Genomic DNA, 13,670 nt, shown 5'->3' on the forward strand with positions numbered 1-13,670 from the left:
GTTCAATTTATAAACCACCACATTGATCAACCTACTACTAATGATCTTTCACTTAATCATTTTCAACAATAGGAAATGGTATAAAAATCTTCATTTTGTGAGTTTGTGTGTGTGCGTATGTGTGTTTGTAAGAGAGAGAAAGAGAGAGACTTTTTAATTTTATATATACATATAGTTTTTGTTCAAATATAAAAATTGGAAAAATATTAAGTTTTATTTCCTATGATTTTTACTGTAAGCTTTAATTTATAAGATAAATTTATTATAGATCCCTTTTCTTCTTTAGCATATTTAAAATTTTCAAATTGTTCATAATTTCTTTGCTTGATGGCAGCACATTGCCCGGCATAACATACTCTTTTTGGCTAATTTTGAGGTTATGTTACCAAATATCAACAAACAAGGGTTAAGGTCTAAGGAAACAAAGTATTGTGTGAATATTTATTTATATTTTTTATACTGAAAAATGTTTTATCATGTGAGTGAATTTTTATTGTATTCGTTAAGTCATTATATAGCATATTTTTTAAAAAGATAAAATTTTATGTGCTAGATTTCATTGGAACATGAAATTTTATTGCATCCAAGATATTTTGGGCCACAATTGTTGGATACAGTTAAGCAAAAGTTGTATACTGAAGTGGAAGGAACCTGTACAGGGAAGTAAGTAGATATTATAACAATGAATTAAACACAGTTTCTTAATTTCAACATTTTAGATATGGCTTTGTTGTAGCAGTTACAACAATAGATAATATAGGGTCAGGAATAATTCAGCCTGGTCAAGGATTTGTTGTTTATCCAGTGAAATACAAAGCAATAGTTTTTAGACCATTTAAAGGAGAAGTATTAGATGCCATTGTTACACAAGTGAACAAGGTTGGAATGTTTGCTGAAATTGGTCCTCTACAATGTTTTGTGTCTCATCATGTAAGGATATAAAGTACTTTCTGTAGCATTTATCATAAAATAATAATCACTTATTATTTTTTCTTTAGTCTATACCTGCAGATATGCAATTCTGTCCAAATGTTAATCCGCCGTGTTACAAATCAAAAGAAGAGGTAAAATTGTTTGCTCTTAACTAAATAATAATTTAACTTATATTTGCTGGTTTTTCAGGATGTAATAATTCAGGCAGATGATGAAATTCGATTAAAAATTGTTGGAACTAGAGTTGATGCCACAGGAATTGTTAGTTATTTTTAAGTATTAATTAATTAAATCAGTTCTATCATTAAACATTCGTTAATATTCTTTCAGTTTGCTATTGGAACATTAATGGATGATTATCTCGGTAATATATTTTACTATTTATTCCTTACATGTAGTTATTAAGAGAGTATAAATACATTTTTCCTTTTTTGATAGGACTTGTGTGTAATTAGCTGATCTTGAAAGGAAACAAGCATACATTCAAAGGGAGTCAAAAGTATATGTTAAGTATAATTTTTCATTAGAATTGAAAAAACTTCATGAATAACATTTTATTTCCATGCAGTAACACTTCATATTTGCTAAACAAAACTGTTATATTTAAAATGAAGGAAGAAACAACAAATAGTTTTTCGTTATATCCATAAATCATTAAAAGTAACAAATTCATTAAATTTCCTTGTTTTATATTCTTAAAAATGCTCTGAAATTAGAATTAATTCATTTAGGAACTCTAGCTATAATCAATTAGGAACATAAACAAATAAATTATTTTTATCTAAACAGAGTATATCTGTAAAATACAAATTTAATTTAAAAAATCATTTGACATTTCTTGATGTGATGCCGCTGCGAATACACTGTAATAAAATTTGCAAATTCATGGTCTGTTTGATTAGAATTATTCAACTAATTTTCTTTTTATCCTAAAATCAATGTTGGGAAACTTTAATTTTGACATTAAGCTATTTATACTGTATCCATTAAAATAGGCAAGTGCCGAGAAAAGAGCCAGTTTTGGAGCTATAGCTGCCTTACTATCAATTACAGGATTATCATCAGGCATCATTTTATCAACGACGTGTTTATAAACTTTGCCATCGCTACCAACATAATATGTTGAGAATCCATCATACCACCTAAAAATTTGAATATATTACTTCATTTATTCAAATTGATTAATGGTTTTCCTTAATAGTTAATGGATCATATCTTACACTTCCAACTCTTTAATTTGATCTCTCAATTTAAAAATATTGAATTTCCAAAATGTAAACATGACTTTAGTTCCTGAAACACCTCTGATGCGCCATCTTACTTTAATGACACCATCCTCAGGATGTTTTGTTATTTTTATCAGTTCCTTTTTAACATGTGCAAATTTTATGTGGCCCACTATTTTCAGCCATATTATTTGTTTTGCATAATTAACCAAGCCACTAAGAAAAATTCAACAGAACAGTTTTTTAGTAAAGTAATAGCAAATTAAATAGCTGCACTAAATCTTAAATACTTACTTTGTAACAGAACCATTAATATTATTAATAAATATTATATCATTGTGATAAATTTCATAATTAACTGATTTTACAAATAAGGCTGGAAGCTGAAATCAATTAAGTTTACTTATTAAATAATTAATTTACAATAATGTTTATCATAGGATAATCAAAGCTTACATCTGTACTGAGTACATTAAATACTGTTTCTAATTGTTCTTCCGAAGGTCTGCCAGGAATTTGCTTATCATTTTTTTGTACCTTTTTATACTGGTTGCTGCTTTCATTTAAAATAGGATTACCATCTTTAACAAAATTTACAGCTCTTAATTCATATTCTTTCTTCTCAAACATATTCCATACTAAACCACTATTACTTCCATAAGGAAAATACTCATTTAAAATATTTATTCGATTAGGTCTGTGCTCAGGATATTTTAAAAGCTGAGCCTGTAGCAAATTGTTCTGATCAACAAGCAATTTGTGCTGATTTGATGGAATTTTTAATAAATTCAGCTTTGCAAGAGACCTTTGCTGTACTGTACAAGAAACAGTTGTATTAATAACTCCAGTTTGTCCTTTATTGTCCAGAGTTACTTTTGTACCTAGAAACTATAGAATTACGTTTATTCTTAACTTTCTATAAAACCTTAAAAATAAAATAGATTTACAGAAACAATAAATTAATATTTTATATTTATAGTTGAATTGAAAATTTCTCCTAATCAAAATGTATTATGTAAGTATTTTTAGGTTAGGAAAATCGGCATATCCAGAAACAGTATGTCATTATACTGATTGTATAGAAAGAATCCATAGAATTTTTATAGTAATTGTTTTTTTAACAGTCTTATGGTTCAATTATGGAAAAAAAATTTATTTTCATTATATTGTCTTACTTCTTCGAGAAATGTTGATGGTTTTGCCAGCTGACGGTCTATTTGCGCTACTGGTTTTCGCGTATTAGCGAATGGTGCAAACTTATTGGAAATTGTACGAATACACAATGACATTTTGATGATTTTCTTAAAAACTTCGTGAAAAAATGTAACAGAGTCGATTAAATGCAATAAATAAATTCCCACAGCTTATAGAACCTCAAATGCATGGTCAGCGCTTAGCCGATTTGCTTATTGCTTTTCTGCTTCTTGGCAAGCAAGTAGTTAAAGCAGTAAGTATGTAACATACATATATGTAGGTCTGTACTCTGTATTCGTATTGGTAAGATTTTACTCTATACAACTACATTTAGCCACCATACGACTGCATATAGTTTATCACTGATATTACAATATATAAATGGTATTCAAAAACTGCAATGTTCAAATTCAAAACAGATACAAACATTAAATATCACCTTACATAGCTTAATTATGTTAAATATTTGATTACATTAAAGTCATTAATAAGTTTATTCAATTCATAATGCTTTGTAAATTTAAAGCTTTTTTATGATTGCAGATCAAATGTTATATATTAGTGTTTGAAATATAAAATCTACATTTTTACATATTATTTTGAAGTTTAATACATATATGTTATATGTCAAGCTCGTATTCGAAGTTAAAAAATGATGGAGCCATATAATGAATATATACTTTTATAATGAATTTTCTTTAAAAAGCTATATAAATCTATTTTTGTATTTTTAAATAAAATAAATAAAACAATTATAGCTGCTCCGATTGCAAGGGAAGTGGTAAACCACCACGCTGCATCGGGAGACTCCGGTCTCCGCTCCGACTACCATTCGATCACCCTGTAGATAAGAAATCTATGAATGGTGGAGAATGGCATAGTGCGAATGGCTGGGAAAATGGCGGCGGCAGAGTCAAAACACAGTAACGTCCCTAGCGAAGAGTTAGCTAAAAATGACGAAAAACCCTCAATAATTCGTAAAAAAAATCATTATTACCAATTTAGGATCTCAGATCTATTCTTTTATGTCTTTTCTACCAGTATCTTTGCTGCGAATGTCGTGACAGGTAATAAATAAAGAAACATCTATAGTCCAGTGAATGCTTTGAATGTTTATTTTTCATTTTCATCTTTGATTTCACTTCATAGATAGCATTGTGATTGTGGAGTATTTTTTGTGGGGCCATGAAACCTGGGCCTATGTTACGATGGCTCTTGTATTAGTAACAGGCAGTATTATTCAGTTATTTAGTTTGCGATGGCACTACAGCGAAGGATCCCTCACAAATATATATTGGATACTCCACTTCCTATTTTTAGGAGTATTACAGAGGTACATTGATCTCTATCATTAAATTATATAAAACCTTTCGTAGTTGATATATTATTTGTTTTCTTTTACAAATGAGATAATTTTCATTTATAGATATTTGACATTGCTATGCGCAGCAGTTCACTCCTTGAAGAATAAAGCTTATGTCAAGGAGAAGAATTGGGTTCATAGGCAAGAAAGTGATATTTGCATGCTGCATTTATTTGAGTCTTTTATTGGAGCACTGCCACAATTAATTCTACAACTCTATATAATGACCATGCTGCACCATGCACCACCTTGGATTTGTAAGATTTTTTTATCTTCTTTTATTTCAGCAGTCTCTTGAAATCGTGATTGAGAATAATGTGAATTTTTCTCATCAAGTTTGGTTTTTCATTAAATATTGTTGAGATGATTCATAATTAAATAATTTAAAGTCCTTGTCATAAATCTTGTCCAATTTTTGCAACAAAGATGCAGGTATATTTTTGAGATATTTCACAACTACTTCTTCATTGGTGATGCCATTAGGATTAGAATTTTTTACTTTACTTACTTCATGTAAATCTAGTTCATATACTAATCCAGTTTCTTGAATAAGGAATTTTTCATCTTCATCAAGGGTTTCCAGTTTTAAAATAAAATCATAATTTATAGTACATGGAATACATGTACTGTAATATGGTGCCCAATGTTCATCAAAATATTTTTCATCCACTATATATTGTAAAAATTCTTTAAAGGTTGGTTCCAAGCTTGTTTCATTTTCTTTTCTAGATTCATGATATTTATATGCAATGTAGCGACCAAATCGTTTATAGTAATACTCGCGATTGATCATATTCTCTAATTTATCTCTGTATGCGGATAATAGGCGCTCTAATGGATGCCTAACAATTAAAATTTTTCTTGTGTCTTCCAATTCACTTAATGTGACAGTAGCATTGTTAACCAACACATGTGAAAATGTTTGCTTCACTAAAACATTGAGTGCTACTTTGTTCTCTTTGAGTAATTTTATAATTGGTTTGGATAAAATACCTCCTAAAACAGCAAAGTTTTTCATCCAAGTAGAGCTTGCAGCTTTATAAATTGGACACCATGAAATATTGTGTTTTCTATAATAAAGAAAAAATATCTTATCTGTATGAAAATGTTTTGTTAAACTTTATAAGTTTGTTGTACTTACTTGTCTATAATTATATTTGATAGGATATCATCCAGATTTTTGTCTGTCTCATTAAATTTTTTGCAATATTTTGCCATAGTGTTTCTCCTCTCTTCCAACTCTGCTCTCTTAGAATCCATGAAAAAATCAGTCATTAATTTGAAATCAATCTTACTGCTAATTTTATTCCTTATTTGCTTTTGTTTTCGTTCGTAATTTATTGAAGTTAATCGCACATTTACACTTGACACTTTTTTTACTAAACTTTCACCTTGCATATGCGTAATAAATGTTATATACAGCACAAAAATCGTTATCAAAACCAATGTTAGTTGCAAAGCGTATACTTTATATTTACTTAAACTAAATTTTCGCTTAAGGTATTCTTCCTTTTTTAATTGAATAAAAACTGACATTTTGTTTTTGTTTAATAAATTTATAACTTAGAGTTAAAAATTAGTTTATTAAGCATACAGAACCCCCAAAGATGCACCGAAAACTACCACGATGAGAGAACTATAGTTGAAATATGCCGCGGGATAAGATAGTTTTATCTTACGAGGATGCTCGAGATAGGAAACTGTCAATCACGTTGATCCCAGCAAAGAGAAAAATGCTTGAAATAAAATTTGATGTGTTAAATAAAAGAAAATTATTTAATCAAACATTCCTTACACTATTAATTTATTTAATGGAATATTTGGTTGTTACGTTAAATATTATTTTCACTGTTTGTTCGTTCCGTACGCGGCGGGGGTGTTATATAGACAACGAATGTAATTTCTATGTAATGCTATTTTAAGAATCAAAAATATATACATCTAACTCGAAACAAGAGCAATGGCTTTAAAGCCGGTACTAAAAATAAGTCATGGGGGACGGTCTCCAACAGGAACTTTAACGTGTGACTATAACAGAAAATTTCAAGAATTTATTCATTAATTTTATTTAATTTGCAGGTGCGTCGGTCGTCGCTTCATTTTCTTCATTAATTTGGTCCATCGTCACACACACTAAGGCCGCATACAGCAGCAATCACGAAGCCCAGCATATTTCTTGGTTTGTGTTGATTTTACAAACAACTTGGCACGTTGGAATGCTTACATCTCGAATTATCGTATTGACATTGCTGCTGATTTGTATTAGAGAATGGTTCCTACTGTTTTTCGGTAAATAAAGACTTTAGAATTTATTCTTTTGTTAAAGAAATAAGAGAGCTATTTAAATTCGCACTTATTTTTTTACATCCAAAATGTTTAAAATCATTTTTTTTTTGTTACAGGCTTACATTGGCTCTCGATGACGATTTGGGTAATTTTCCACAAAACGGATTTTTGTACCACCATGTGGGAGGAAAGAATTTTTAATTGTATCATAGGATTAATTTATTGTTTTGATTTCTTTAATTTACGCGAAGGAAAATCACGATACAGGGTATTGATATTTTATTCATTGATCGTTACGCAGAATGTCACCTTTGTCATTGCTTATTTGCTGTACTTTGAAGACTCGATTATCTCTGGCGATACTTTAATTGCCGTAATAATAGCGGTGATCAGTGGAATGGTAATAGGTCTGGCTAGCATGATTTTCTATTATTACCAATTTCACCCATCACGCTCTTATCGGAATCGTGTAAAAGAAGATTCCGAAGCTCCCATGAATACAGACCGTGGACCAAGATCGCTGAAGCAATCGCGCCTTGGTACTCCAAGTTCTTCAAAGACTACAAATCTAACACAGAGATGCCCTGGAACACCCGTGGTGGTAACATCGAAGTCCGCAGAATTGTCACCAAAGTGTGTGGAGACTGTAAAATCTACAAATTTATCTCAGAAAAATGTTGGAACGCCTGTGGAAATAGGAAATTTCTCGGAATTATATCTAAAGTCTAATCAAGAGATGACTGCTGATAAACAATCCTTACTTGTAAATATAGTAGGTAGCGATTCCATAGACGATACAGTTGGAGTTTGTCAACATCGTGAAATTGAAAAGGACCAAGTAGTGCAGAGTCATGAGTTCGAGGAGAGTATAAGCTTCAGAAGCGAATCAGAATCTCAGAAGAAGGATAATACGGATTTGGAGATTCGCGTGGAAAATTTAGAGAGAGAGCCAAGTACACTGTCTTCACAACGAAGGAGAGGAATTTGCTCATTGGCTCAACTTATCATCGACGTTGAAAAGAATCAAACTGATGAATATAAAGAAGAACCAGAGCTGGAGGATAGCAGCGAAGAGATAATTGTATGTCCGATATTAACATTTAAAAACAAAAAGGATTTGTTATCAAAGGATTTTCAACAAAAAGAAGAAACTATGAGCCATGTGACGTCGATTCATGATTACGAAAACGTTTGTCCTTTAGGAGTTGCCAGACCGCCCTGGTGTATTCGATCGTGGAAAGGATACACGGATATAGAAACCTACTACCATGACGATAGCGTAGTTAGGGACAGGCGCAGAGATACCTTAACGAGTACGACTGGGACCACTTTCAGTTCTGATTACTCCGATGCCACCTGCATCACTTGTTCCATGAAGGATTTGATCAGATCTAAACATGATGATTATTTGGATACTCTTACTTATGACTTGGTGGAGCCTTGTCAGACATTCAACGATACATCAATTACTCGAGAAGACACCAGTCTATTCATTGGCAGGCCAGTGCTAATAGACGACAAGGATGGAATGCTGGCACTTGATACGATTCTGGAAGAACGCGAGGATTCAGTTATATCGAACGACTCTAGACTAAAGTCTGTATCGTCCCAAAATTCCTTCAGCACTCTGGTTAGCACCATCGATCAGATCAGGCAGTGTACGGCTGAAAATTCTCCTAGGCACGTTTACCACAGAACTGAATCTCCGTGGGATGATGATTGCAGGACTTTCAGGGGATCTCAGCTTGTTAAAGTTTTATTTAAGAATGATCTCAGTCAAATTTCCTGTCAGGAAAGTAATCAGCTCGAAAGATCTTCTTCGTTTTTAAGAAGGAAATGCGAACTTGACGCTATACGCGAATTGATACGATGCAAATCTATCAAGTCTGTTAAGAAGACCCCACTTATCAATGCAATTCTCTCTGATTCACCGATTTTGGGAAACAGGACAAAGTTAATGAAGCACGAGGCTATGACAGATAGTAACGAGGAGCTGATTTCTAATGAAAATGATTTGTATGTTGATATGTGTCCCTTGGTTAACGAAAAAGTTCAAAATGCCCGAAATGTTTTACTGGAACAATCGAGCTATGATAACAAAAAATTAGGAGACTCGACGGACGCAAAACCGAATTTTTCTCTGGCGAAAACTAAGAGTCAGTTATCAAGCTTATACTCTTTTAGTACCGGAAGCACGTCGCCTTATGAAAAGAGTAAAAAAGTTTTCAATTACCCTAAAAGAAAATTCTCATCGTTGAAAGAAAAATTCGAACCAAAATCACGTCTCGTTTATGTGGTCAGTGCAAATCGTGTTGAGGGACAACAATCGAACGATAATTTAGATATTACAATGCAAAAGTCATCTAATATACACTGTACGCTTAACAAAGAAAATCTAGTGCCTGTTGTTAATTCCAAGCATATCAGCGATCAGAATTACGAGAATATAGAGAACAACGATAAGATTTATGAAAATGAGAAATTCTTTCGCGTTTCTCTCGATTTGAAAGAGAGGAGGCATGTTTTTCTGGAGCAAGCTCTTTCGCCTTCGAAACTTCTCAGTTGGAGTAAAAAAAATTAACTGTAAAGTAAGGATCTCTTAAAAGTGATATATATTTTTTTATATAGGTTATTTTTTATAAAAAGATAAACGATGAAAAGGAAAAGTGATATATTCCGTCCATTTCTACATACAAGGATTTATGATATTTTATTTCGACTTTTTAACTTTCCTATGCAAGTATTATTTGATAACTTTGCAAAATTTGTAGAGTTATTAAATATGTAAATAGAGAGAGAGAGAGAGAGAGAGAGAGAGAGAGAGAGAGAGAGAGAGAGGAAAGGATTACATACTATATAAGTATAGATTTTTACAATCTAACATTATACATATTATATAAGTACTTTACGTATGATTGTTTTTTTATATATACAGTTGCAGCGTATAAAATAAAAATTTTTCTATAAAATACATAATTCTGATATCTATTTTCTATTACAAGTAGATCTCAACAATTCTACTGACATGCAATACTACTTAAACATCAGTATTTGAACAATAAGATTATCCTTACATTTCAAAGGACTCCTCTAATATACAGAAAATCAATAAAAGAAAAATCAATAATAGATTTGCACTTAACCATTAGATTGAGTCATAAATAATTTCCGTTACGCGAGAAATAAGTTCTATCTGATTGTATCGGAAGATTTTTACAAATCAATCTAACAACGATAAATTTTTTTTTTTTTTTTAATAGATAGAAATTAAATACCTCGATCAGTCTTGAGTCAGAAACCAAAAAAATAATCCTATTTTACAATAATTCAAAAAACTTTTTCAAGTGAATACGGTTTCTTAAAATAATAAATAGTTTTGCACTTATTTGTATATAAAATAAAATAGGGAATAAGTAAATTACTGGATATCCCTATACATATATTTATAATAATATTTTTTATGTTATGGAATAATCTTGCCTGAAGAGTTATTAATGTCTGAATGAAGATTTTTATGAAAGCTTATATTAAAAGATTTTGTAAAAAATAACATACATAAAAAAGAATATCGAGGAATTTGTTTAGATAAGTGTACTTTGTCCACTGCTGGGATTACTATCATATTTTTTTATCCATTTTGTATGACAAATAATTGGCAGACTTCGTAAATTGCTGCATACTCGACTGCTCAAAGATATTTTTCTCAACTCTTGAGCTACTTGGTGCAAAGACTTTCCTTTTGTTTCGGGTATTACAAGAAATACATAGAATATGGTTACAAGGCAGATAAAGCTGTAGACCAGATAGGAGCCAGCCAAAGTCAATGATTCTGAAAATAATTCGTAATTAATTTAATCTCTTGATAGTTAAAGCTATATAGGAAATGATTTATTCTAAGAATTTATACTAACTAGCCATAGTAACAACTGATTCATTGCTGTTGATATGAAAAGACCAAACAAAGACACCTGCGATACACGTAGCGGCACTCATACATTTTCCCCTATAAGCGGCTGGAAAGACTTCACTCAAGTTCAAAAAAGGGACAGGGCCAAGACCTAAAGCAAATGCTGCCTCATACACCAGTAATGTTATGATAGCCAGGAAACGTAAACCACCGGTAAGCCCATCTGAAGTAGCAACATTTTGCATCTAAAATTTATTGTGTTTTAATTAATATTATTAAAAATTATTATATAACGATAAAAATAAATTTAAAGTTTATGTTACCTCGCACGATGATTTGATCTGTGTCCAAGTTTCTGGACTCGGTGCCACCGCAGCAAGTGGCGTTGGCAGTAGAGGAAAAGGCGGTGGTGATCCAGTAGGGATCGAATTGAATACTTTTAAATCGGTTTGTTCATCAGTATAACAGTTACTTACATACCCTAAAGTATCGTCCCCTCTATCAATAGTAGCTAGCAAAGACAACAGTGATATTGTTGTCATGCAAATAGTAGCAGAAGTTATCAATGCTGTACGGCGACCACATTTTTCAATTATTACTAGGGAAAGCATTGTGCTAAACACTCTGACAACTCCAAGAGAAATGAGGGCAGTGATGTTTGCAACATCTGTAAACATTGGCAAATTGAAATGTATAAAAATAATGAAGTTCATTAGAGATTGGGTTACTATTATTTCACTCACTTGAACAAATACCAAGTAAGGCAAATAATCTTGGAGCATAATATAAAACTTGTTGTCTTCCTGCCCCTTCTTGCAATAATAACATAAATACCATAATTACTAAAGTTTCTATGATAGTTTTCCAAGCACTCTTCATATTTGTATTGGAAGACGAGCATTTCAACAGAGTATTATTTATTCTTTTTAAAAGAAGGAATGCTGGAGATCTTTGCAAAAATATTATAGTAATAATGCAAGCTGTCAAAGCAGGTACAGCAGCAATACCCATAGAAAATCTCCATTGATATTCAATAGTTTTTAGAGCTGCTGAGATTATAGACATTAAATAGCCTACTGCTATTCCAAACTGATATAACATGATATTTCTTCCACGTTTATTTATATCCGATACTTCAGCTAAGTATATACAATGAGCCACTGCCGAAACTGTACCAGAGTAGCCACATATAAATCTGGCCATTAAGAGAAGAATATAATGATTTGCCAAAGCAGATAGCATTGCTCCAAATGAAAGGAAGATCAACGTAAGGATCATCATCCATCTTCTGCCATATGAATCAATAAATATTCCTAGAAACAGAAAAATTATATTACAATTATTTTTAATGATATTACATATAATTTGAAACTTTTATCAATTTTTTTACCCCCAGTAATACCACCAAAAAGAGCTCCCAAAAACCATATATAAATAATAAAATCTTTTTCAAAGCATACTAAATTAAATTCTTGTTTAATTAATGGAGCAATGGATTTTCCAATGCCCATGTCAGACCCATAAGCAACTCCAGCCAAAATAGCAACAGACGATACAAAAATACTTTGATTGCTCGATGTTAAAGGTGTCAATGCTTCACTTTGTTTTGGAATTGGTTTCCTTAAGTTTCTTGCTGGTATGCATTGATAATCATCGTTTTTTGAATTGTTTACTAATTGTTCCGCATTTTTATTTGGGTTGTTTAACAATATAGTAGTATCCTCTTCGTCTGACATTTTTTTTAATTTCTAACAGACAGATATGACAATGTATTTTCTCATAGACTAATTTCTTATAAGTTTATTCTGGTTGAAACAATTTATGGTAAGGGTGCGGTAAATTCCGCTTTAATCGCCATTTTAACCGTATCAGTAGTAGTCAAATGAGATTTAAGAAAGACACTTGTAAACAGTATGAATTTCATATAAAAACAAATTTGATGATGTTTGATATCGAAAATCAGTTCACAATAAGATTATGGCAAAATCATTTTAAATCCTAAATAAAGGTTTGATGATAATCCACAAACAGCGATGTCTGACGTTAAAGAAGAACTTCAACGAGCTTCTCAATTCGTTTAGGGTTAAATAGGGTAAATTAAGGGTAGATTTGTGTCGCGTAATATATATTATATATACATATACGTATAGTATTTATCTATATGCAATTCACCCCACCAATAGTATTGTAGTATACAATCACATATTCGAATGTAGTAAGGATTGACTTTTTGACATCACTGACACACTGAAATACTGACAATTTTTTCACAAGTCGTGTAATTTTATTGAACAAACAATATTTCTATCGTTGAATATAATCGCTTAATACTCGTATCAATTTTTTAAAATTCATTCTATAAGAGAGAACTATCGTAAAACGCAATAATAATAATGCAATTTTATTGAAAATTGCAAGTATGGCTGCGTGCACACTTATGCACCTACAAGCTGCAAGATATTAGATACGATATATGAACAACCAAGGAAGGTCTCAAAGGTTCGTCTGTTCAGAGGCTTTTGAGTATTTAGAGTAGGGGTTTAAAGCATCAGAGCTGAACCTATTTCAACACTTCAACCTTTTTTATCTTCTTATACCTTTTCTTATATTACATTTAAGTACTTTCTATTAATTTCAATTAACAATTTGATCAAAAATTAACAGATTAAATAATTAAAATAGAAAAAGAAAGATTTAAGTAAAGTATACCCAAAAGATATTAAATTGCAAAAAAGGCTAATTCAGCGTAAATATACTAGGT

General features: G+C 31.3%; 5 protein-coding genes across 7 annotated transcripts; 2 read left to right on the plus strand and 3 right to left on the minus strand.

The window, feature by feature from the left end:
- The first annotated feature begins 340 nt into the window (after positions 1-340).
- On the plus strand, positions 341-1,488 carry LOC136785064 (DNA-directed RNA polymerase II subunit RPB7). 3 transcript variants are annotated; one of them, XM_066746080.1, is made up of 7 exons: positions 341-478; positions 554-663; positions 720-930; positions 999-1,064; positions 1,123-1,194; positions 1,264-1,297; positions 1,372-1,488. In XM_066746080.1, the coding sequence occupies exons 1-7, from the start codon at positions 467-469 to the stop codon at positions 1,386-1,388; spliced, it is 522 nt and encodes a 173-aa protein (XP_066602177.1). In that variant the 5' UTR covers positions 341-466; the 3' UTR covers positions 1,389-1,488. The 3 variants fall into 3 exon arrangements, with proteins under 3 accessions (XP_066602177.1, XP_066602178.1, XP_066602179.1); XM_066746081.1 differs by having other exon boundaries at positions 737-930; XM_066746082.1 differs by having other exon boundaries at positions 740-930.
- LOC136785057 (uncharacterized) lies at positions 1,388-9,663 on the plus strand. Its single transcript, XM_066746071.1, has 6 exons — positions 1,388-1,432; positions 4,112-4,420; positions 4,503-4,686; positions 4,780-4,973; positions 6,796-7,005; positions 7,119-9,663. The coding sequence occupies exons 2-6, from the start codon at positions 4,216-4,218 to the stop codon at positions 9,581-9,583; spliced, it is 3,258 nt and encodes a 1,085-aa protein (XP_066602168.1). The 5' UTR covers positions 1,388-1,432; positions 4,112-4,215; the 3' UTR covers positions 9,584-9,663.
- LOC136785060 (uncharacterized) lies at positions 1,502-3,624 on the minus strand. Its single transcript, XM_066746074.1, has 5 exons — positions 3,335-3,624; positions 2,616-3,047; positions 2,454-2,542; positions 2,154-2,375; positions 1,502-2,075 (listed from the first exon to the last, which is right to left on the minus strand). Exons 1-5 carry the CDS (start codon positions 3,446-3,448, stop codon positions 1,838-1,840), a joined length of 1,095 nt encoding a protein of 364 aa, XP_066602171.1. The 5' UTR covers positions 3,449-3,624; the 3' UTR covers positions 1,502-1,837.
- Positions 5,030-5,991, minus strand: LOC136785065 (carbohydrate sulfotransferase 9-like). Its single transcript, XM_066746083.1, has 2 exons — positions 5,858-5,991; positions 5,030-5,786 (listed from the first exon to the last, which is right to left on the minus strand). Exons 1-2 carry the CDS (start codon positions 5,989-5,991, stop codon positions 5,048-5,050), a joined length of 873 nt encoding a protein of 290 aa, XP_066602180.1. The 3' UTR covers positions 5,030-5,047.
- Positions 9,664-9,903: 240 nt separating the features above from the next.
- On the minus strand, positions 9,904-12,657 carry LOC136785059 (solute carrier family 2, facilitated glucose transporter member 10-like). The gene is made up of 5 exons (XM_066746073.1): positions 12,300-12,657; positions 11,653-12,222; positions 11,233-11,576; positions 10,914-11,154; positions 9,904-10,831 (listed from the first exon to the last, which is right to left on the minus strand). Exons 1-5 carry the CDS (start codon positions 12,643-12,645, stop codon positions 10,584-10,586), a joined length of 1,749 nt encoding a protein of 582 aa, XP_066602170.1. The 5' UTR covers positions 12,646-12,657; the 3' UTR covers positions 9,904-10,583.
- Between the last annotated feature and the right edge of the window lie 1,013 nt (positions 12,658-13,670).

This window comes from Prorops nasuta, unplaced genomic scaffold, assembly GCF_024137725.1.
Source record: "Prorops nasuta isolate Cenicafe-Biocafe unplaced genomic scaffold, Cenicafe_Pnas_1.2 PNAS00144, whole genome shotgun sequence".
Lineage (NCBI taxonomy): Eukaryota > Metazoa > Arthropoda > Insecta > Hymenoptera > Bethylidae > Prorops > Prorops nasuta.

Excerpts from the sequence above, each read along its gene's own strand:
- LOC136785064 (XM_066746080.1), top strand. Across the intron at positions 931-998 it reads AATGTTTTGTGTCTCATCAT|TCTATACCTGCAGATATGCA; the intron begins GTAAGGATATAA and ends TTTTTTCTTTAG. Across the intron at positions 1,065-1,122 it reads GTTACAAATCAAAAGAAGAG|GATGTAATAATTCAGGCAGA; the intron begins GTAAAATTGTTT and ends CTGGTTTTTCAG.
- LOC136785060 (XM_066746074.1), bottom strand. The coding sequence starts at position 3,448 with ATGTCATTGTGTATTCGTACAATTTCCAATAAGTTTGCACCATTCGCT. Across the intron at positions 2,543-2,615 it reads TTAATGTACTCAGTACAGAT|CTTCCAGCCTTATTTGTAAA; the intron begins GTAAGCTTTGAT and ends AATTGATTTCAG. Across the intron at positions 2,076-2,153 it reads CAAATTAAAGAGTTGGAAGT|GTGGTATGATGGATTCTCAA; the intron begins GTAAGATATGAT and ends TCAAATTTTTAG.
- LOC136785057 (XM_066746071.1), top strand. The coding sequence starts at position 4,216 with ATGGTGGAGAATGGCATAGTGCGAATGGCTGGGAAAATGGCGGCGGCA. Across the intron at positions 4,974-6,795 it reads CCATGCACCACCTTGGATTT|GTGCGTCGGTCGTCGCTTCA; the intron begins GTAAGATTTTTT and ends TTTAATTTGCAG. Across the intron at positions 7,006-7,118 it reads ATGGTTCCTACTGTTTTTCG|GCTTACATTGGCTCTCGATG; the intron begins GTAAATAAAGAC and ends TTTTTGTTACAG.
- LOC136785065 (XM_066746083.1), bottom strand. The coding sequence starts at position 5,991 with ATGACTGATTTTTTCATGGATTCTAAGAGAGCAGAGTTGGAAGAGAGG. Across the intron at positions 5,787-5,857 it reads TCAAATATAATTATAGACAA|AAAACACAATATTTCATGGT; the intron begins GTAAGTACAACA and ends TCTTTATTATAG.
- LOC136785059 (XM_066746073.1), bottom strand. The coding sequence starts at position 12,645 with ATGTCAGACGAAGAGGATACTACTATATTGTTAAACAACCCAAATAAA. Across the intron at positions 12,223-12,299 it reads TTTTGGTGGTATTACTGGGG|GAATATTTATTGATTCATAT; the intron begins GTAAAAAAATTG and ends TTCTGTTTCTAG. Across the intron at positions 11,577-11,652 it reads CTTACTTGGTATTTGTTCAA|ATGTTGCAAACATCACTGCC; the intron begins GTGAGTGAAATA and ends CAATGTTTACAG.